The sequence below is a fragment of the Mandrillus leucophaeus genome, unplaced genomic scaffold (genome assembly GCF_000951045.1).
Source record: "Mandrillus leucophaeus isolate KB7577 unplaced genomic scaffold, Mleu.le_1.0 Scaffold577, whole genome shotgun sequence".
Taxonomy (NCBI): Eukaryota; Metazoa; Chordata; class Mammalia; order Primates; family Cercopithecidae; genus Mandrillus; species Mandrillus leucophaeus.
The window spans coordinates 157,586-181,576 of record NW_012106219.1 but is presented as its reverse complement, the minus strand read 5'-3'; the positions used below and the strand labels follow the sequence as shown (position 1 = coordinate 181,576).

The 23,991-nt window shown below is 36.9% G+C and overlaps 1 protein-coding gene across 2 annotated transcripts in view; it reads left to right on the top strand.

Moving 5' to 3' along the window:
• FNDC3A (fibronectin type III domain containing 3A) overlaps window positions 1-23,991 on the top strand; it is a 227,413-nt gene that overhangs the window by 82,675 nt on the left and 120,747 nt on the right. For both annotated transcript variants that reach the window (XM_011998601.1, XM_011998603.1), the window contains exon 3: window positions 8,562-8,637. In XM_011998601.1, coding sequence (XP_011853991.1) covers window positions 8,562-8,637 — 76 coding nt within the window. The remainder of the gene's footprint in view (window positions 1-8,561; window positions 8,638-23,991) is intronic.

Sequence of the window (23,991 nt, the reverse complement as noted above, 5' to 3'; positions counted from 1 at the left end):
AGGCGACAAAAACTTAAGTAACATACCCAAAGTTAAAAATTGCTATTAAGTGGTGAAGCACATTGAAAGTTGAGATTAGAGGTACTTCAAAGCTTATATTATTATTATTTTCTAAACAACATTTTTTTTTAAATATATACTTTAAGTTCTGGGATACATGTGCAGAATGTGCAGGTTTGTTACATAGGTATACACGTGCCATGGTGATTTGCTGCACCCATCAACTCGTCATCTGCATTAGGTATTTCTCCTAATGCTATCCCTCTCCTTTTCCCCCACCACCCTCAAAGCTTATATTCATAATGACTATTCCTTTTTGCCCCTCCACCAAACCCATTCATATGAGAATAGCATTGTTTTGCATCTGTATATTCTTGCATGTTAATTCATAAAACAGTCTATTTTTTAATTACCTCAGAGAAGACTTTATGGACAAAAGTGTAGAGGCAGGAAGGAATGTTTGGCTGGACTAGACTGGCTTATAACAGACATGATGAGATGGGTAAAGAAGTAATCAATTGTAACCTGGAAAGCCAAAGGATTGTATCATGCTGTTAATTGGCTATTCTGCTAAAAGGTCAGATGAGGGAAGAACTGAAAATTTTTAGTTTAAAAAAAAATTGCTTTTGGGTTATTGTAGATTTTAATTATAATACTTTCTTTATTCTTCCAGGATATGTAAGGATATGTAAGATGTGCCTACATTTATTCTTTAAATATCTCTGATTTGTCTATCAACTAATAACATTAGAGCAGTGTCTTTTGCATTTCTTAATTCCCTCTCTAATTTCCCTCTTTATCCTTCTCTCTTTGAGCAGATTGTTGGTTTGGCATTCTGCCTGGATAACCTCAGCAACAAGTATTAATAGCTTGGTCAAAATACAGAATTTTGAGGACTCATTGTATCCATAGGGTAAAGTGGATGTAAAGCAAAGATATTTAGGTAGTTTAGCCATGATTTTATTAACCCGTTTATGCCTAGTGTACCATTATTGGAATGCTAAGCTTGTGGGAGTTATTTATATCCTACTGCTCAAGGTCATCTCCAAGTTCTGATTTTTCAAAAAGAAACCTTACACCTCTGGCATAAATGGGTTAATTCAATCATTTCTTCTTGATTTCCTCTGTCCTAATAGTTCTTAATCTACTTTGGGTCTTGGGCCTCTAAAAATCTGATGAAAACAGTGCTCAGAAATTGTAATATCTACAGAAAGTTTTATATACCAATCTGGGTTGTTCACAAATCCTTTGAATCCCGTCTGTGACCCCCAGGTTAAGAACTCTTGTGGTTTATCTACATGCTGGTCTCAGGTAACATCCTACAGTAATTCACCACCACTATAAAATTTTATCACTAATTAGAAAAAGGGTGGAAAAGATGGAATGGTTTAAAAATTTTAAGAACCATAGATTTGTTAGAATCATTAAAAATGTGTTGGAAATAAAAGCAAAAGGAGCATCCTTCAGCCTACTTTCAAAATTGTAAGTATGTTTTACAGGCCAAGCATGGTGGCTCTCCTGTAATCCCAGCACTTTGGGAGGCCGAGGTGGGTGGATCGCTTGAGGCCAGGAGTTTGAAACCAGCCTGGACAACATGGCAAAACCCCATCTTTATTTAAAAAAAAAAAAAATTGTATATATGTATATACACACACACACACACACACACACACAATTTAGCCAGGTGTGGTGGTGCGCACCTGTAGTCCCAACTACCCTGGAGGCAACGATGGGAGGATAGATTGAGCCTGTGAGGTCAAGGCTGCAGTGAACTGTGATGGCACCATTGTACTCCAGTCTAGGAAACAGAGTGATACACGTCTATAAAAAATAAATAACTAAACAGTTATCGGATCGCAGAGGAGATCAAGAACAAAATAGCAGAAAATCTAAAAAACAGTGATAAATCAACCATTGTGAAATCAACCATTGTAGTGATTCCTCAAAGGGCTGAAAACAGAATTACTTTTTGACCCAGCAGTCCCATTACTGGATATATGCCCAAAAGAATACAAATTGTTCTGTTATGTCAGGAAGACGCATGCATGCATGCGTTCATTTCCACACTATTCACAATAGCCAAAACATGGAATCAACCTAAATGCCTCTCAGTGGCAGACTAGGTATAGAAAATGTGGTACATATACACCATGGAATACTATGCAGCCATAAAAAGGAATGAGATTGTGTCCTTTGCAGGGTCATGGATGGAGCTGGAGGCCATTATCCTAAGAAAACTAATGCGAGAACAGAAAACAAATACCACATGTTCTCACTTATAAGTAGGAGCTAAATGATGAGAACACAGGGACATAAAGAGGGGAACAACAGACACTGAGGCTTACCTGAAGGTGGAGGGTGGGAGGATGAAGAGGAGAAGAAAAAAAATAACTATTGGGTACTAGGTTTAGTACCTGGGTTGCAAAATAATATGTACAACAAACCCCCGTGACATCAGTTTACTTATGTAACAAACCTGCACATGTACCCTGCACCTAAAATAAAAGTTAAAAAGAAATGTACTGAAAATACTCTACATTGTTAAGCTGATGTAAGTAAAACTCATAATCTTAAATGTAGATTAAGAAGAGAATGAAAGGAGTATTCAACTGAAAAGATTAGAAAAAACAACAAAGTCAGCCTAAGGAGAACAAAGGAAATGATACAAGTTAAAAGTAGAAATTAATATCTTTAAAGGAACCTACCTAGATGACGGTGGCCTCCTGAGTTAATCCTCTGTGGTACTACCCTGCTTAAGTAAAACTCTTCATTGTCCTTAAAATGGCTCACAAGGCCCTTCATCACCTGGTTCGTATCTACTGCTTACTATATTTCTCACCCTTCCCCTGTGTTCCCCCACCCCCATGCTCCAACCGTATGGAACTCCAGAATTTCTTTTGGTTCATTGAACACAGTAAATTTCATGTCATTTCCAGTCCTTGTGCTTTGCACTTACTCTTCTCTAGGTCTTCCACTCTTCTTGCCTAGCCAATTCCTAATGAGTCTTCAAGACTCAGCTTAAATTTTACATACTCTAAAAAGGCATTAAACATACAAACATACATACACGTACACACAAGTGCTCAGGTAACAGGCTAATTTACATACTCGATCTTCAGTGCTTTGATAGTATTTTACTGCCCCATTATAGCACTTCTCTCACTAGTCAATATCAAAGAAGCATTTGACAAGAGGAGTAATAATTGAGGTACACCATCAGAAATCCAAAGTTACACTGCTTAAAATTATTAAAACATATTTCCAAAGATACTTTTGCTAGAGCAGATACTAGTATGAGTGAGATAGGCCAAAATAGTATATTGCAAGCAAAAGAAAGTATCCTAAATTTAGCAAATTGTACTGGTTAACTCTCAAGGGAAAAAAATACTTTTGAGTCTTCCAGATAAATTTTAGATACATCAAAGAAATAAATATAAGCAATTAAATTATATAAAAACTAGGAAAAATGGGAACTAGTACTTACCAAACCTCTGGATCAGTGTTACCTAATAGAAATATAATGCAAGCCACATGAGTAGTGTTTTTTTAAAATTTATTTTTATTTATTTATTTTTTTGAGACAGAATCTCGCACTGTCGCCTGGGCTGGAGCGCAATGGCATGATCTTGGCTCATTGCAATCTCCGCCTCCTGGGTTCAAGCAATTCTCCTGCTTCAGCCTCCCGAGTAGCTGGGGTTACAGGCGCCTGCCACCATGCCCAGCTAATAAGTAGTGTTAAATTTTTTAGTAGCCATGTTTAAAAATGAAAAACAGGAAAAATTAACTATAACGTTTTAACCCAGTATGTCCAGAATATTGTTTCAACATGTAATCAATATAAAAATATGAAGTACCAAAGTTTTTTAATACTAAGCCTTAGGGTTTTTAATGTATTTTTAAAGATACATGTGGTATTTTGATACATGTATACAATGTCCAATGATCAAATCAGGATAATTGGGATATCTGTCATCTCAAACATTTATCTTTGTTTTGGAAACACGACAATTCTTCTAGCTACTTTTAAATACATAATAAAGTAGTAACTATAAGTTATTTACTATCAAATACGAGAACGTATTATTTCTATCTAACTGTAATTTTGTACCTATTAACTAATTTCTTCTCAATCTCACACCCACCTTCCCAACCTCCAGCAACCACGGTTCTATTCTCTACGTCCTTTAGTTCCACTTTTTTAGCTCCCACATATGAGTGAGAACATGCGATATTTATGTTTCTATGCCTAGCTTATTTTACTGAACATAATGACCTCAATTTCCATCCGTTTTGCTGCAGATGACAGGATTTCTTTTTTTTCTTTTGTTTTTTTCTTTTTTTTTTTGAGACAGGGTCTCACATTATTGCCCAGGTTGGAGTGCAGTGGGCCGTCGTAACTCACTACAGTCTTGACTTCCTGAGCTCAAGCATTCCTCCTGCCTCAGCCACCCAAGTAGCTGAAACTACAGGCATGTGCCCCCATACCGGTTTTTTGTTTTTTTTAAATTTTTTGTAGAGATGAGGTCTCACTCTGTTGCCCAAGCTGGCCTGAGCAGGTTGAACTCCTGAGCTCAACCAGTCTTTCCACCTCAGCCTCCCAAAGTGCTGGAATTACAGGAGTGAGCCACTGTTCCCCAGCTAGGATTTTGTTCTTTTTCATGGGTGAAAAATATTCCATTATGTATATATACCACATTTTCTTTATCCATTCATCCATTGATGGACACTTGGGTTGATTCCGTATCTTGGCTATTGTGGATAGTGCTGCAATAAACATGGGAATACAAATATCTCTTTGATATACTAATTTCCTTTCTTTTGGATATATACTCAGCAGTGGGATTGCTGGGTCGTACAGTAGTTCTGTTGTTTGTGTTTTGAGGAACCTCCATACTGTTTTCCATAATGGCTATAATAATTTACATTCCTACCAACATGTAAGAGCATTCTCCTTTCTCTGCATCCTCCCCACATCTGTTATTTTTTGACGTTTTTGTAATAGCCATTCTGACTGGGTTAAGATAATATCTCATTTTGGTTTTGATTTGCATTTCCCTGATGATTAGTGATGTTGAGCATTTTTTTCATATACCCGTTGGCCATTTGTATGTCTTCATTTGCGAAATGTCTACTCAGATCTTTTGCCTGTTTTTAAATCTGAATTTATTTTATTTTATTTATTTATTTTTTGCTGTTGAGTCATTTGGGAGCCTTACATATTCCGGTTATTAATGCCTTGCCAGATAGAAAGTTTGCAGATATTTTCTTCTATTCTATGGGTTGTCTCTTCATTTTGTTTCTATTTGTTTTTAAGAGGGGATCTCACTATGTTGCCCAGGCTGGTCTCAAACTCCTGGGGTGAGGTGATTCTCCTGCCTCAGCTTCCCAAAGTGCTGGCATTATAGGTGTGAGCTACCATGTCCAGCTACCTTGTTGATTGTTTCCTTTTCCTTTGCCGTGCAAAAGCTTTTTAGCTTGACATAATCCCACTTTATTTTTGCTTTTGTTGCCTGTGCTTTTGAAGTCTTACACAAAAAAATATTTGCCCAGACCATGGTCCTTTAGTATTTTCCCAATGTTTTTTCTAGGAGTTTTGTATTTTTAGGTCTTACATTTAAATCTTTAAGCCATTTTGAGCTGATTTTGTATATGTTGAAATACGGGACTCTGGTTTCATTCTTCTGCCTAATAGAAAACCAGTTTTCTGAGCACTATTTACTGAAAAGACTGTTCTTTCCCCACTATATGTTCTTGATTCCTTTGATGAAAATGAATTGGTTATTGAGTTTCATGTCAAGGCTAAGTGAAAAGATAGAAAAAAGTAAGAGTTAAAAAGTTAAAAAAAGAATGAGTTGGCTGTAAGTGCATAGATTTATTTCTAGGTTCTGTGTTCTGTTCTATTGATCTCTATGTCTGTTTTTATTCTAGCACCATGCCGTTTTATAGTTTTATAGTTTGCCTGGTAGAGATCTTTCACTTCTTAGGTTAAATGTATTCCTAGGTTTTGTTTTGTTTTGTTTTGTTTTTTTGTAGCTATTATAAATTAGGTTGCCTTCTTGATTTCTTTTTCATATTGATTGTTGTTCATGTGTAGAAACACTACTGAGTTTTAAAAATAGTAATTATTTTTTAATTGCAGGTGGGGTCTTGCTATATTGCCCAAGCTAGTCTCAATCTCCTGGGTTCAAGCAATTCTCCCACCTCAGCCTCCCAAAGTATTGTGATTACAGGCATAAGCCACCATGCCCAGCTAATACTGCTGATTTTTGTATGTTGATTTTGTGCCCTACACCTTTACTAAATTTATCAGTTCTAAGAGTATTTTGGTGGAGTCTTTAGGTTTTTCTAAGTATAATACGATCATGTTGTCTGCAAACAAGGATAATTTGACTTCTTTTCTTCTTTGGATGCTCTTTATTTCTGCCTCTTGCTTAATTTCTCTGGCTAGATGTACTTAGCCTTTGAAATCCAGTGTTTATTTCACACTTAGAGCACATCTCCATACAAACTACCTACATTTCAGGTACTTGATAGCCACATGACTCTTGGTTATCATTGGACAGCACAGCTGTAGGTGAAGTTAAATATAGAAGCACTAGAAGATAACACAAAGGAAAACAATAAAATAACATTGGCTACAAGAAAGTAAAAGGGAGAAAACAAAAAGAAAAATATTTGCAACATATTATAGTACAATATTATTATGGGTTCATACAAATCATTAAAAACACTTAAAAACCCAAAAGATTAAGAGACAAGATTACACATGCAGGTAATTTACAAAAGAGCTAGTAACAAACTTAGACATAACAAAGAAGTGTAAATTAAAACAGTAGTACAGGTTCAGCATCCCTAATCTGATGAACCAAAATACTCCAAAATCGGAAACTTTCTGAGCAGCAACATGATGCCACAAGTGGAGAATTCCACACCCAACCTCATGTGACAGGTCATATGACAGGTTGCAATCAAAACACAGTCAAAACTTTGTTTTATGCAAAAAATTATTTAAAATATTGTATGAAATTACCTTCATGCTATGTGTATCAGGTATATATGAAACATAAATGATTTTTGTGTTTAGACTTGGGTCTTATCCCCAAAATATCTGATTTGATATATATATGTATACACACACACACACACACACACTCCTTAATAAAAAAAAATCCAAAATCGGAAACATTTTTGGTCCAAGCATTTTGGATAAGGGATACTCATATTTTAATATCCTATTTTCATCTATCAAGGCAGCAAAGATTTTAAAACTGTAATTTTCAGGGTTGCAAACAATGTAGTAGAAGGGTGTTCTCATAGACTGTCAGAAGGCATTCGAAGTAGTATTATAAAACTCTGTTACTTTTTATTTCCATAGGTTTTTGGGGAACAGGTGGTGTTTGATTACATGAATAAGTTCTTTAGTGATGATTTCTGAGATTTGGGTGCACCCATCATCTGAGCAGTATACACTGTACCCAATTTGTAGTCCTTTATCCTTCACACTCCCCTCTCCCCATCCCCAAAGTCCATTATGTCATTCTTATGCCTTTGCATCGTCATAGCTTAGCTAGCTCCCATTTATGAGTGAGAACACATGATGTTTGGTTTTCCATTCCTGAGTTACCTCGTGAAGTAGTAAAACCCTTTTAAAAGGTAGTTTAGCAACAAGCACCGAAATTCCGTGTTTGGGAATCTATCACAAGGAAACAATACTAGCTGTAGAGAGGTGAAAACTACATACCAAAACGCTCACTTCAGCATTGTTCACAATAATGGTAAAATTGAAAACTACCTAAATTCCTTGAGTTAGGGGAATGGTTCAGTCGTTTATGGTGTAATCTTTTGATGGAATATTTTCAATAATAACTTCAAAGTCTTTTTTGAATAATATTGAACTTTAAAAAGGATTGAGAATTGAATATCTTAGGTCTAGAATTTAGGGGGGAATTAATCCTGTGCAGAATAAGACTAATAAGTTTATCAGAATGTTAACAATGTGTATCTTAGGATAGCAGGACTTTAGTTTTTTTTCTCCAGGTTTCTGTTTTTTTCTCTGTTTTTCAAATGTTGTAAAATTGGTATGTATTACCCTTATCATAAAAAGAAGACTACTTAAAATGGTGGAATACATTTAACACATTCTTGGATATAACTTAAGATGTGATACTAATTCAGATATGATCAACTCATGCTCTACCTATCAGTTTATATTTTGTCTTTAGAAAAACATGATACTTAGCAACTGATAAACTCGCTTAGATGATCTAAATATTCTGTAGTTTGACTCCATCTTTGTTTCAGAGTGAAGTTTATTGACTTTTCTTTCCAATGAAAGTGCGTCACTTTCTTCTTTTTTTATTCCCTTTACTTTTGGCTTAAGTCTAACCTCCAGAAAAGTGATGTAATATTTTTTTAGCAAACCAGCATCTTAAATGTGTAATCCCCATTTTCCTTCCCAGTTTCATAAGGTTAAATAGCTCACATCTGCTCTGTTACTACTTTTATGTTCTGATTTGCTTTTTTTTTTGTTTTGATTAATACTTCTTCCTCTCATTTTTAAGGTTATTCTGGTACAAGTTAACCCGGGAGAAGCATTTACAATAAGAAGAGAAGATGGACAGTTTCAGTGCATTACAGGTAAGAATGGTAATTGAGAATAATCATTTGAGACCAAAAAACCACAAAAATTTATGATACATAGTAGTGTGTATGCCTATGGTTTCTTCCTTCTTTCTCACTACCACCACACAAAAGCATAAACTCTTGATATCTTAGCATTTAAGTATTACAGTATCATTCTAACTAATCTCTTTGCCCTGGTTTCCCGATTATTTTGATCATTCTTGATATATTGTTCATGTCTCTTCCCTGTTCAGAAATCTTTATCAAATCTAGTCCAGGTGTCTTCGTTTTTCAAAAAGATCATTTCAGCTTTTTAGTCTTGTTCCCACTTCCCCTTCAAATTGCTTTTCTTCAGTTTTTCTAAGAGGCTTATTCACTGTCTTTTGAAGCTATCTTGTGCTATGTGTTCTGTTTCCCTTATCTAGAATTCACCCTTATCACCACTGCCCCCCGCGCCCCCAATTCAGATCCTACCTGTGCTTCAAGACTGAGCTCCAGTCTCACCTTTAACAGGTTTTTTGGAAAGTCTTTGTTTAGTGAACATTTCCTCAGTACTGTTGACTTTTGGGTCAGGCAGTTCTTTGGTCAAGGGGACTGTTGTGTGAATTGTAGGATGTTTAGTTCAATTCCTAGCCTCTGCCTACTAGCCACTCACCCTCACTCTTTCATTTATGAGAAATAGAAAAGTCTGGATATCCCCACATATTCCCTGAGAGACAAAATGGACTCCAATTGAGAATCGTCTTCCTGTGTGAATTTGAGAACAATAAAAAGGTGACTGGCTTTGGAATTAAAGAGAGAGAACCTAGGATTAAATCCCAGCTCTGCTGTTTTACTAGCTACATGACCTTGTACATGTTACTTAACCTCTGTAAGTACTGTTTTTTTTTTTGTTTTTTTTGTTTTTGAGACAGAGTCTCACTCTGTCACCCAGGCTGGATGGAGTGCAGTGGCTCAATCTTGGCTCATTGCAACCTCCGCCTCCTGGGTTCAAGCGATTCTCCTGCCTCAGCCTCCCAAGTGACTGGAATTACAGGCGCCTGCCACCACACCAGGCTAATTTTTGTACTTTTAGTAGAGATGGGGTTTCATCATGTTGGCCAGGCTGGTCTTGAACTCCTGACCTCAGGTGACCCACCCACCTCAGCCTCCCAAAGTGCTAGGATTACAGACATGAGCCTCTGTACCCAGCCCTCTGTAAGTACATTTCTCATCAGTAAAATTCTCATTCCTGTCAATAATAGTACACCTTATAGGATAATTGTGAGGGTTCCTGATATGCATGTAATGTACTTTAAACCAGCCTGGGACATGTAAGGCACTCAGTAAGTGATGGTGAGTGCTGTAGTGTTATTGTTAATAGGAAGTGATCCCCATCACCTGTGAAACCCTATCATACCAATTATTGCACCATTCATTTACCAAATAACTACACCATCTTGTAATATTTCTTCTAGTTGTATTTTTAAAGTTATTTAAATTTTGTATTGTTTAACATAAAATTTTTATTCAGTCTCGCCAACTGAAGTCTAAGCGCTTTGGGGACACATACCATTTCTTACATTTCTTTGTATCCCCTTCAGTTCTTGGCTTTCTGTATATTGGGTACTTAACTGATAGTTATTGCTTTAGTTTAAAAAAGGAAGAAGTGCAGTGGGTCACACCTGTAATCCCAGTGCTTTGAGAGAATAAGGCAGGAGGACCTCTTAAGACTGGGAATACGAGACCAGACTGGGCAGCATAACAAGACCCTGTCTCTACAAAAAATTTAAAACTTAGTCAGGCATAGTGGCGCATGCCTGCTGTCCTAACTATGCAAGAGATAAGGTTGGAGGATTGCTGTAGCCTAAGAATTTGAAGCTGCAGTGAGCTATGGTCATACCAGTGCACTCCAGCCTGGGCAACAAAGCGAGACCCTGTCTCAAAATAAAATTAAATTTAAAAAGAGCGTTAGAGGTGAGGTGTCTGTATACTTTGTCATCTTTCAAACTGGAATAGAGTAAAAGGACTCTAACACTTTCTTCAAGACAACTGGTGTAAAACAAGACTGTCTAGCCCAGGCAAACCTCCTGTCTTTCCCCCGTTTTACCTAGGCTGTCCAATCTGTTTAATCAAAGAAGAAATAGACCTAACTCTTTTCAGAGAAGTAATTAGCTCAGTAATTAAAATTAAAACTTTTAGCCTGATATTTAAACCTTATATATCTGAGAGTTAAAAATTTCTCTCTAAGTTGAACACACGGACACAGGGAGGGGAACCTCACACACTGGGGCCTGTCGGAGGGTAGGGGCCAGGGGGAGGGAGAGCATTAGGACAAATACCTAAAGTATGCAGGACTTAAAACCTAGATAATGGGTTGATGGGTGCAGCAGATCACCATGGCACACGTTTACCCATGTAACAAACCTGCATGTTGTGCACATGTATCCCAGAACTTAAAGTAAAATTTTTAAAAAAATTTCTCTAAGTTAATTTAAATAATTTGTGCAGCAGTTATGACAATTTCACAAATAGGAAGAGTTCACATATTATAGACTTAAATATACCAGGCAGTGTAATTTATAAGCAGTGTGATAAACATTGCCTGTCTTTACTTGCCAGTTATGTTTTTATGAAAATAATTGTATTCTGTGTACCTCATAGAGGTACAGTTTCTAATACAGCACACATCTAGGTTTATTTGTACATTGCTTTTCAAGTTGTTTTCAATAGATATTGTTTATTGTGGACACATTTTAACTAATACAGCATTGATCTTTTCTAACACATTTGCAGAGGAAGATACTCATTACTGTTTTAATGTGACTCAGAATACAAAAACTGTTATTTATGATTGGATAACCAGACCCTGAATTATAAGTAGCTTATATTTCAAAAGTTAATTTGTAACTGCAATCTCTAAACCCCACCTCTGTAAATCAATTAAATTGATTTTATATGTGGCAGTGACACCTTTGTTCAGGACCAAAAACACCTATCTAATTTATAATGTGCCTATAATACTAATAGTATCTTAGTTATAGGAACTAACCACCATGGGAAGATATTTTTAGGCAGGGACACATTTCTCTGCTTCAGTGGGAAGCAGATTCCTTTCTCCATATGACAGATTGTAAGATTGGAGACTGTTTTAAAATTATTAGGTAGAGGTTTTAAAAACACAGAAAAGAATAAAGGGAACCAGACAGAAAATAAGAAGGCCCTCCCCTCTTTGTGTTTTTGACTGTTCAAAACTATAAGATGGAATATGGGTAGAAGGAATATAGTAGTGAACAAGGGAACTGGAGTTGAAGTCAAGTCTTTGTAAAATCAATATGCCTTCACTCTGAGCAAGAGAAGACAAGAAAACTTCTGGAGTTCATTTTCTTCCACTTTGCTATCACTAGTTTCTGTCATATGGCAAGCCCCTTCATGGACTAGCTCTGGATCTAGGTAAAAAGTGAGATTATGAATAACAAGGAGAAAGAGAAATTCTTAAGGGAAAGAAATCATATACCAGTGAAGCTGAGAGAAACATAGATCATTATAGCCCTAAAGCCGTCAAGTTAGGAAAGCTGTCCTCTGACGGCCACTATACCATTAAAATCTCTGTATTAAAACCTAACAAATTGAGATAAGAGCTGTGTAAATTAATAAGCATTTGAATTAAAGATCATTCTTTTAAAAGTAGTTTTATTACTTGTTCAGAATATATAGAAATGAAAACTAGGTTGAGAATCACAGAGAACTTTAGAGATCTAAATAATTACCTTATTTTATTGGAGGCTTAGATTTTGTGAGTTACAGCTAGTCATGGGCAGAGTTCAATATAGTACTTTTTCTACTATGTAGCATACATTCTGGAAAGACAAATTGCTAATTATTTTTTTGTATGAATTTTCTAAGTATCTGCTGAGGTATACTGTGCTAGTTGCTGGACATTCAAAGAAAAGCTAAAACTAAGTTCCTGACATTCAAGAACAGTGTCATAGGGGAAAAAAAGGAAAAATTAACAGTTATAGTATAAAAAGAGATATACATGGGGTGTTACGGGAGCATAGAAGGAGGGTTACTAATTACATTCAGTGGCATGTAAAGAAAAATTTATTCCAGGAGAAAGTGACACATGAGGCTTCTCGAAGAACAGTGGCAGTTGGCCAGATGGACAAAGGGTCTCAAGGTACTTTAGATAGAGGGAAAAAGTGTTCAAAAGCAACAGAAAGAAAGAATGACTTGACTTATTTGAATAACCACAAAGAGATTGGAATTGCTAAATTGCAATAAAATATGGAATTGTTGTATAAATATGTGGTACCTGTTGAACCAAAAGTCTTCCTACTACAAACATCATCTAGAAATGTTCAATAAAATAATAACATGTAATCTTTCAAATACACTCCTGAACTTCTCTCTCTTCCCTTCACCCTAAAAAAAGGAAAAAAAAAGGTGGAGGGTGGGGAAGAATCACTGTGGGCCAGAAACAAGGACTTTTCCACATTTATTTGTTTTTTGTTTTTATTTTAAGAGACAGGGTCTCTCTGTCACCCAGGCTGGAGTGGAGTGGCACAACCATAGCTCATTGCAGCCTCATACTCCCATACTCCAGGGCCTAGGTGATCCTCCTGCCTTAGCCTTCTGAGCAGTTAGGATTGCAGGTGTGTGCCACCATGCTTGGCTAATTTTTTATAGAGTTGATGTCTCACTGTGTTGCCCAGGATACTCTCAAACTCCTGGGCTCAAGCAATCCTGCCGTCTCAGCCTCCCAAAGCGCTGTGATTACAGACATGGACAATTGCACCTGGCTCAATATTTGTTTCACAAAATACAGTTTTCATATTTTTAATGAAAAGAATTAAAAATATCTACATTGTTGTTTTGATTTGATCATTTTCTGTTGTCCCATACCATTTTTTCTGAGTCCTCTTCAGAATTTGATGTCTGTCTTCCCTTAGTTCTGTACCTTATTTCATGTCCTTTTGGTTAAGGCACCACTCTTAAATATCTAAAAGTGTAGTCTTTTGTTTTGCTGCTTTTCCATTCTGGTCATTGGTTAGATCTGTTTGTATTTCCTGATTTGAACCCATACCTCATTTTTTTCCCCTTCTTTAACCACTATTCACTGGTTTTAACTTAAATTCTTGATTACTTTTGAAATGAATACTATCTTGAGTCTGTCTCAGGTTTTTTCTATTGAGAGGTATTTTGAAACTTTCTAACTTGTTCTTATGTTTTCATAGTGAAGTGCTTTGACCGCATGTCAACAGATTATCTTATATGATGAGAGATACTGTGAAAATTAAGTATTTTTGCCTAGTAACTGGTATGTAGAAATGTAAAAAAATTATTGAATGGGCAAAATTTTAGGTTTTATATTAACAGATATTTGTAGCATGTGCTAAAGACTGCCCTTCTTAGTTTTATTTTGTGAAGAGTTATGAAAAATAGGAAATTAGGCAAGGTTTCTAAGTTTGGGTTACTAGGAAGGTCATAGAAGCATATTTCATAGAGAATATGTGGTAAACACTTAAGAATCCTGTGTAGAGCTAGCTCTCCTGATGACAAATTGGTTCCTCCTTTAGATATCATCTGTTCTGTGAAGCCCTTGCTTTAGTTTGTCTCCTCTTTTAGCTGTAGATACACATACAGAAATAATTGAAGGCAGATATTTTTACATGTTTGTAACCCTGATGCTTTGCATAGCACCCAGCACATAGAGACTCTCAATAAATGTTTAAGGTGAGTGAAGAAGAGAAAAAAAAACGGATGTTTTTTGAGCATTTATATGTGTCAAGCAAGTAGATCTGTTATAGACAACAGTTGTAGCTAAAAACCCTCCTTATGAGAGGCAGGTATGACTTTTTCTCTTCTGTGATACCTCAAAATGAATAAATGGGCTAATGAGTAAGAATTTATTAACTATCTGGAGGTTTTGCATTGTTATGGCACTTCTACTTTGGTGTGATTCCCTACCACTACATGTAAGAGAGAAAATTATGAAAAGCAAAAAATATACAGACAGCTATGCTTGAATAATTTTTATATGCTCTGGCTCCTTCAAATATTATGTTTTAGAAAGACAAGCAAACATATTGGTGATTATTTAATACTTTTAATCTAATAGGGCAATAGTTAAGCAGAAGGGTACTTGGGTTTGAGTTCAAACTTTGCCACTTACTATTATATCAGTCAGATTATATTCAGTATATATTGTGTTTACACTTATTTATGTAAATAGTGTGTGTCTGTGTGTATACATATTATGTGGGACTTAGAACATAATTTTGTCATAGAGAAGATTATTATTAGGCCATACCTTTTGGGATATATTACTTATATCTGTGGAACCATAGAACCCAAGACCTACATCAGATATACAGTCTCTAATTACATTGATCATGGATTAGCCACATCTACATTATAATTTTTCTGCAACATGGCTTCTACAAAAACAAAGACCTTATATTCTTCATCCATTCACTTATTCAGTATTCAGTGAGGGACAAAAATGAATAAGCACTCTTTATTTTCTCAAGCTTATTTGTCAGACTCTTATGTACCTTTATGGGAAGATGAAATAAAATTTGATCATCAGACCGTTACCAGTCTGCAACTTTGTCTCATGTTGTGCTACTCAGGATTTTGTTCTCTAGGGCTTTCTTTTGAGCATTTTAAATCAATAACTTTTATTTGTTTTTAACAAAAATAAACAGCATGTTTATGAAATGTTTAAGTGTCAGAAAGTTGCTAACGTTAATAAATGTCAAACTCAAGAAAATCAGAACATATTGAAATGATAGGTCAAAAATAATAGGATAGGCCCAGCATGGTGGCTCACACCTGTAACTCCAGCACTTTGGGAAGCTGAGGTGGGCGGATCACCTGTAGTCAGGAGTTCGAGACCAATCTGACCAACATGATGAAACCCTGTCTGTATTAAAAATAAAAGAATTCGCTGGGTGTGGTGGCACACACCTGTAATCCCAGATATTTGGGAGACAGAGGCAGGAGAATCACTTGAACCCGGGAAGCGGAGGTTGCAGTGATCTGAGATCCTGCCACTGCACTCCAGCCTGGGTGACAGAGTAAGACTCCATCTCAAAAACAAAAGCAAAAAAACCCAATAGGATAAAATTTAATAGGAGTAAATATAAAGTTCTACATTTTGATTTTAAAAACATAGGTACTGTATAGTGTGTATTAGTTGGGGCTCCTTTTTTGAAACTTAGTCTTGTGTATAAAACACAAAAGAGTTTAAGATTATATTGAGACTCCTTCTGTCCTCGTTCCTTTTCCTTCCTAATAGCTCGGTCCTGAAGCTCTTAGGTGAGGCAGAACAATATAGGCAATGCACTAGTGGGAGTGGGAGAGGTGAGCTGCAGTTCCCCAGAGTGGGATGTCAGAGCCCTAATTGAGAAGGACCATATCACATCAGAGAATAGCCAAGTATAGGGAGTTAGAGCCCAAGCAGAGTGAAGAGGGAATTCATACAAGAAGGCAGCTTGGTATAGGGAGTCAGAGTATAAGGCTGAGGAGGATATCGTCAGGAAGGCATGTAGTGTGGCATGTAAGAAATTGAGCAGGATGAGGCAGTCACTGATGCAATGCAGTGATCCAGCATGGGGAATCAGAGCTCAAACAAGAGTGAGGAGGCCATCTGTGTGGAGGGGTACCCTGACTTGGGTTGTAGGAGCCCCAGCATGGTCAGACAGTGCACAGTCTGGGGATATATTACAGTGAGGAATCAGAGTCCAACTAGGGTAAAAAGGGCATCCACACAGAGGTGGTCTAATTAGGAAGTCATCAGCAATGCCATGATTGTACCCCTTCCCCTCCTCCACTAAGAACTCAATATTACTTGCTTCTAGTACAGATGCCACTTCTGCAACAGGAATTGTGTAGCCACCCACCACTGCCTGCCAAATTATCAGCACCTGTAGGAGTGATGGTCTTTATCTCACACCAAGGAGACTCCTCAAACACACAAAGGGGCTTCAGATTCTATGCACTAAAACAAATAAAAGTGTCCACTGCAGTGCAAGAGAAGACAACTTTATGAATAGAACTTGCTTATTTTAGCAGAACTAGAACTAAATATGAGTCATCTGTTGAATCCCATTTGCAAAAGGGAAAACAAATGAAATCTTGGACTGCAAAAATACAAATGCAAGTTCAAAACAGATGGTGGTATATGCTGGTTAGATGGTATCCTTTTAACTTGTTTAAAAGAAGTATTGACAAACTGGGATTGTCCCAAGGAAGATAGCCAGGAGATCATAGAAGCATGAAATCATCCTTATAAAACACTATAGAAATGCGTGAAGGATGCTTAACCTAGAAAAGAGGGCAGCGACTTGAAATACATTGATCTCTGCACCTTAGAGGGCAGAATTTAGACATAAACAGGTGAGTTATAAAGAAGCAGATTTTTTTTTTTTTTTTTTTTTGAGATGACGTCTCACTCTGCGACCCAGGCTGGAGTGCATTGGTGCAATCTCGGCTCACTGCAACCTCCACCTTCTGGGTTCAAACGATTGTTCTGCCTCAGCCTCCCGAGTAGCTGGAACTACAGGTGTGTACCACCACACCCAGCTAATTTTTGTATTTTTAGTAGAAATGGGGTTTTATCATATTGGCCAGGCTGGTCTTGAGCTCTTGACCTGGTGATCTGCCCACCTCGGCCTCACAAAGTGCTGGGATTACAGGCTCATTCACCACCATGGCTGGCTAAGGAAGCAGATTTTGACACAGGGAAGAACAGCTATGGCTGTATAAAAATGGAATTGTTTCTTATACCAGCGTCCCACCTTTATATGTGTTCATTCCCTGGTTGGATGATATTATAAAAGTTAATTCCAGCATAGAAAGATAATTTTGATTAGGTGAATTCCAGCAGTTATTGTAACTAAAGACGCTTTGATTCCAGAATAATCTGTTTATTAAACTGAGTTCTCTTTAGTTAATTCTGGGAATGAGGACTCTAAATGAGAGTCTTAAATTTAACAAGTCTATATGTGCACAGGCACATTTTATAAAGTAATTGAGCTAGTGAATGGTTATTGCTCATAGTAGACCTATAAATAGTATACCAACTAGTTAATTTATTAATACCCACTACCGATGAAATAAATACTTGAGAGAGAAATTTCCACTACATTCTGAATCTTATAGGGGCAAGAACAATAATGCTGTCTTTATTTTGGTACAAAAACCTTAAGTGGAATATTATCTTCCATTTTGTTTAACAACAGAAATTGCCTCTTTCATCTCTTATCATCTATGCTAAAATAATGCCTTTTGCTTATGGGTATTCTGTCAATATGTGAAAATGAACTGCTAAAATATTTTTGTGTACAGTACTTGCGTGCCTTGGCAACTGTTATATACCAAAAATATACTTCTCATACTTGGGGATATTTTAGTGCCTCAGAGTCTTCAGTGTGAGCACCATTTAAGATTATACAATTATATGAAAATATTGATTTAAATATGTAAATGGTGAGCCACAGATATCACCTGGGTGATGATCATTTGACCAAAAATTCTGGGTTTATGCTTATTTTCTTATGATTTGACTCTTTGTGTAGAAAAAGTATCAATGTGAATTCAAGTTTTCTGAGAGGTATCACCTTCGTTTTCTCATACCTCACGCTACTTAGGGAAGACAAGAACCTAATTAACAGTACTAGAGTGTGTTGATTGTGAACCTCTTCACCTAATATAGTTAGTATGATCAGGTTCCACCTAGAAGTCCTATTGCTAGCCTTTTGATTTCAAGTGGCTCAGACTAGCTTCTCAGGAGTTATTGGTGTTTTCTCCTCATTGTTGCTCATATGGCTTTTTCTGCCACTAGGGTTTTATTTATCCTTTCTTGTTTCTACTCTCCCGTCATTCAAGAAGTAACCAGCCTGGTGCTTCTGGAGCAGTTATTGTCAACTCCTCTATCCCACTTTTCTTCTTCATTGCTGCTGCTGTTCATTGCTTTTTGCTCTCACCTCATTTCCTCAAGTACCTGATCCTGATTCTTCCTGCCATTACAGGGCTTTTTGAACATAAGCAAAGCCCTGTTCTCTCAGGATGTCTTTGTTGGGGAAGAGAGAGGAATGCAGAGTCCTCGTGCAAGTAAGACTCCTAGTAACCTGCTCTGATATCCTGGAATCTCTGAGACACCTCAGCCTCATGACTCTTGATACTTCAGGGCTTTGATATTAGAAATACCTCTGAAATTTATCAGAAGTTGTGTCTGTTGTTTTGTATATCATAGTCACTACAACTTTTGCTGCAGTTACTGTAACAGTAGGCATGAGATACTACACATACATCATTTCTTCCTATAATCACAATAAAACTTTAAAGAAGTAACAGACTATGTGACAATTAATGGTGCATTGTTAAAAGCGCAGGTCTGGGAGTAAATTGACCTGGGTTCTAGAACCAATGGGTGGGAGTTAAAAGAAAACAGAGTTTAGCTTGGCATGAAGAAGAACTTTGTAATAAATGGAGATGTCAAAGGAGGGTTAAGAGTGATCAGTTTCCCATCCATCCTTTTTTTTTCCCCGCCTTGAGATGGAGTCTTACTCTGTCACCCAGGCTGGAGTGCAATGGCCCAATCTCAGCTCACTGCAGCCTCCGCCTCGTAAGTTCAAGTGATTCTCCTGCCTCAACCTCCCAAGTAGCTGGGATTACAGGCACTTGCCATCATGCCCGGCTAATTTTTGTATTTTTGTAGAGACAGGGTTTCACCGTGTTGGCCATGCTGGTCTTGAACTCCTGATCTCAGGTGATCCACCCACCTTGGCCTCCCAAAGTTCTGAAATTACAGGCATGAGCCACTGCACCCAGCCTCTCCCATCCATCTTTGTAGGTGGTAATGTATCTGCTGGCTCTTCACTTGATGGTAGTGTTATAGAAGATGGTTTATTTCTTTTGAGGGAATTGTTCATGCCTTTTAAGGTTCATCACAAGTCTAAAGTGCTATTAATTTATAGCCCTAAGTAGTTTACTTAAATTCTGGCCCGTGTTGTGCACATACTGAAATGAGGAAGGGCTAGGGCAATTTAGATTCTACAAATTTCTGTCAGCTCTCAAATAGTTACATATTCATAACTATACTAATTACATACCATGTCTTAAAAATATTTTAATATTATGGAGATTGATATTATAATAATTTTTTACAAGATCACCGGTTATCTTTTGCCCACTGACTTTGCATTACAGCAAATCAGACTAAGTTCTACTGAAAGTATAAGTAACTCAAGTCAAAACCACATGTAGTAGATTTTTATTCCCATGTGACTATTCACTTTTTTCATAATTAGCAAACTAAACCATGGAGAAGTTTGTCCTTTATACATTACTTAAATAACCTTAACTTCCGTTAGAAAATTCTTTAAAGCATAGGTAACTATTTTTCATACTGGTGGAAATCATGATTGTATTTAAAAATTTGCTCTTTATACTTTCCTTTTTAATATGAAAACATCAGTTTAATTAGAGTCGCTCAAAATACTAGCTTTGAAATATTGATGAGTCATGTTTGTAAAAATGAATTATAACAGATCATCCATTCATAAGTTCAGCCCATTTCAATTTAAGTGAATGACAGTGATTCATTCTGAGCACATTGTGTAATAGTCCCAGGCTGTCCCAGAGAGCTATTAAATGTAACTTTTTAAGAGAAAGTGTGTTATATAAGACTTATTTAAGAGAAAATCGCAATATTTATGTTCGAAAGGAAAATATAGGGAAATTAATTGTCATCAGTTCTTCATGTTCCTAATAAATAAAATATCACTGTTATATTTATTCTCTTGGAAGTATAAAATCTAAGCCAGTTTAGTGAGTGCTATTAAAATAAGCAACAAAAATCTTGATTAAAAAAATTTTTAATGACTGATGACAAAAGGAAATTAAGATCCAGAAAGATGAGTGTGTGAAATATCTTATGTTAGCTTTTGAATAAATGTTCACAAACCTCTTGCATTCTGGCACTTTTGATATTGTTTAGTGACTAAAATGGACGTAAAAGGATCTAAGCCTTCTTTTGAGCTGGCCTCACAAAATGCCATTTTATTACATAGATAGAAATATGAATATAAAATGTTTATTTTGTGTACCATTCTCTCTTCCTGTTTTCCCTTTTAGGAAGAAAGCCACTTACTTAAAGTAGATAACAGCTAGGAAATGAGGAGGCTAGAGAAGCAAATTGACTTGGAACAGGGAAAAAAGGAAAGATGAGATAATTTTAAAGACAAGAAAAATGAATTTGGATGTTTTACAAGAGTCAAAAATTTACAGTCAAAAGAACTAGAGAAGATTTTCATTTTAAGCAGATTTTAAGCTAATTCCTAAGAACTATGTATCTAAGGCAGCTTCCATTTAGTTTGATTTTAAAAGCTGCCTTTTGAATATCTAATACCAATTATAAAATAAATGTGTGTAAGTAAAATAAAATAGTAACGTGTTTTTTATGAGGGGGGAAGTTGGTTGGTTTTATAAATTAAATGATCATTCTGTGGTCAGTTATTTTTATGTAAAAATAGTTGTTATATTCTAGGTAATAGAAATTTAGAAGCCTATTTTTCTGTAGAAGAAAGGTTTTGCTATCTGCTCTTGATTTCTCAGACATTTGCTTCTTCTTAGAATGCTATGATCAGATTTTTATTAGAATCAAATTTTCTAAAGGCCACGATCGGCATTAGCTTCATTACTTATTTGCTTAGGTTGAGATTAACCCAATAGACATACTATCTTTATGGACCATTGCAAATTTTTTAATATCTAAACATTTTTAACTTTTTATATATGAATAATTAAGGAAACATTCAGTTATAATAAAATTTATTCCTGGCACTATGTAGGCACTCAATAAATATTTGTTAATTCAGTAAATGGTCTCAGTAGATAGTTACATACAACATATAGGGAATCTCTTACTTTTTCTACTACCTGTGTTTTTCCTCAAAATATTTTTTTAGTTCCATTTCATCATGAAATTACTTGGAAACTGACACCAAAGAGATCACATTTGGGCACAGTTTTATTTCACTCAGCTTGACTCCAAAAGTCTCATACTATGGGAAAATAATCCATAACAGTAGTAACTATTGTGATCATATACTGCTACTACTTCTAGATTGAATGATTGTTACACTCTTATCAAGGTCACCAGTAACCTCTGTGTGGCCAGAATGAGTGGTCAGTTCTCACTTGTCATCATACTTGACCTCAGTGTATTATTTGAACCAGCAGCATTCGACCCAGTATATTTAACCCAGCTTATTATTTCCTCCTTCTTGGACACTGCTCTCTTGATTGCCCTTCTACAGTTTATGTATTCTCCTGGTTTTTTGTTTTTTTTTTTTTTCCTACCACACTAGCACTTCCTTCTCAGTCTTTTTTTTCTTTTTTAAGTAAAGACAGGGTCTCGCTATGTTGACCAGGCTGGTCTTGAACTCCTGGCCTCAAGTGATTCTCCTGCCTTGGCCTCCCAAAGTGCTAGGATTACAGGCATGAGGCACTGCACACAGCAGTGTTTTTTGATGTGTATTAATATTAATTTCAAAAGTATGTAGCAGTTAAGTGAGATAAATAAATCAGTCACAAAAAGATAAATATTGCATGATTCCACTTACGTGAGGCATCCAAAATAGTCAAATTCATAGAGACAAAAAATAGAATAGTGGTTGCTAGGGACTAGAGGGAGAGAAGAGTTGGGAGTTATTATTTAATGGGTACAGAATTTTAGTTTTGGAAGATGAAAACTGTTCTGGAGGCTGGGAGTGGTGGCTCACTCCTGTAATCCCAGCACTTTGGGAGGCCAAGACAGGCGGATCACGAGGTCAGGAAATCGAGACCATCCTGGCTAACACGGTGAAACCCCGTCTCTACTAAAAGTACAAAAAAATTAGCCGGGCATGGTGGCGGGCGCCTGTAGTCCCAGCTACTCGGGAGGCTGAGGCAGGAGAATGGTGTGAACCTGGGAGGCGAGCTTGCAGTGAGCGAGATTGTACCACTGCACTCCAGCCTGGGCGACAGAGCAAGACTGTCTCAAAAAAAAAAAAAAAAAAGTTCTGGAGTTGGATAGTGGTGATAGTTGCACAACAATGTAAATGTACCTAACATTGAACCATACACTTAAAATGTGTTAAAATGGCAAGTTTTATCTGTATTTTACCACAATTAAAAAAAGTAAATTTAGTAAATTTTTATATTTATCAAAAACCATTTTTAAAGCAGCAGATACCTGAAACCAGAGCTTAAATAGTGTGGTAGGCAGAATTCTAGGATGGCCCCCAATCTTGTTACCTTCTGTTGTATATACCCTACATAATTTCCAGGACAATGAATATGATGAATTTTACTTTCACAATTGGGTTATATTGTATTGCATGGTACAGATGATTTTTAAGAAAGAGAGATTGTCTGGAATAAACCTCACCTAATCACGCGAGTCCTTATGAAAAGAGACAGGGCTCTTCTGGAAGAGATTTGAAGCATGAGAGGGAAGTCAGCAAGTGGAAGAGTTTTCTTGCTGGCTTTGAAGATAGAAAGGGCCACATGGCAAGAAATGTGGGTGGGCTCTGGGAACTGACTGTGGTCCCTGGCTAACGACCAGCAAGGAAATGGGGACCTCAGTCCTGCAATTACAAAACTTAATTCTGCCACAACCGTAAGCTTTTGGTAAGAGGCCTCCAACCTCCAGATGAGAATACACCCTAGCTCACACTTCGATTTTTGCTTTATGAGACCCTGAGCAGAGAAGCCAGTTACACCATACCTAGACTTCTGAAGTACAAAACTGAGCTAATGAATGGGTACTTTTTAAAACCACTGTTTGTTACACAGCAATAAAAAACTAAGACAAATAATATGAACTTTTTTCTTTTCTCATAAATTATAGTACAAAGGTAGACAGTTAGTGCTTGTATGGAGGTGCTGCTCCATAGGTTATACAAGTGGCCTAGGTTACTTTTGCCTTGGCCTGCCATCCCTAGGTTACTGCCAATGTATGCATGATCCAGGTTGGCTCACCACCACGTGCGTGTGCTGAAGAGAATGGAAAAGGGCAGGAGAAGAAAAAGAGATGAGAGATTTGCCCACTTTCTTTAAGAACATATCCCAGAGGCCAGAGATGCTGGCTCACACCTGTAATCCCAACACTTTGGGAGGCCAAGGTGGGCAGATCACAAAGTCAGGAGTTCAAGACCAGCCTTACCAACATGATGAAACCCTGTCTCTACTAAAATGTACAAAAATTAGCTGGGCATGGTGGCATGTGCCTGTAGTCCCAGCTACTCAGGAGGCTGAGACAGGAGAATCACTTGAACCTGGGAGGCGGAGGTTGCACTGAGCCGAGATCGTGCCACTGCACTCCAGCCTGGGTGACAG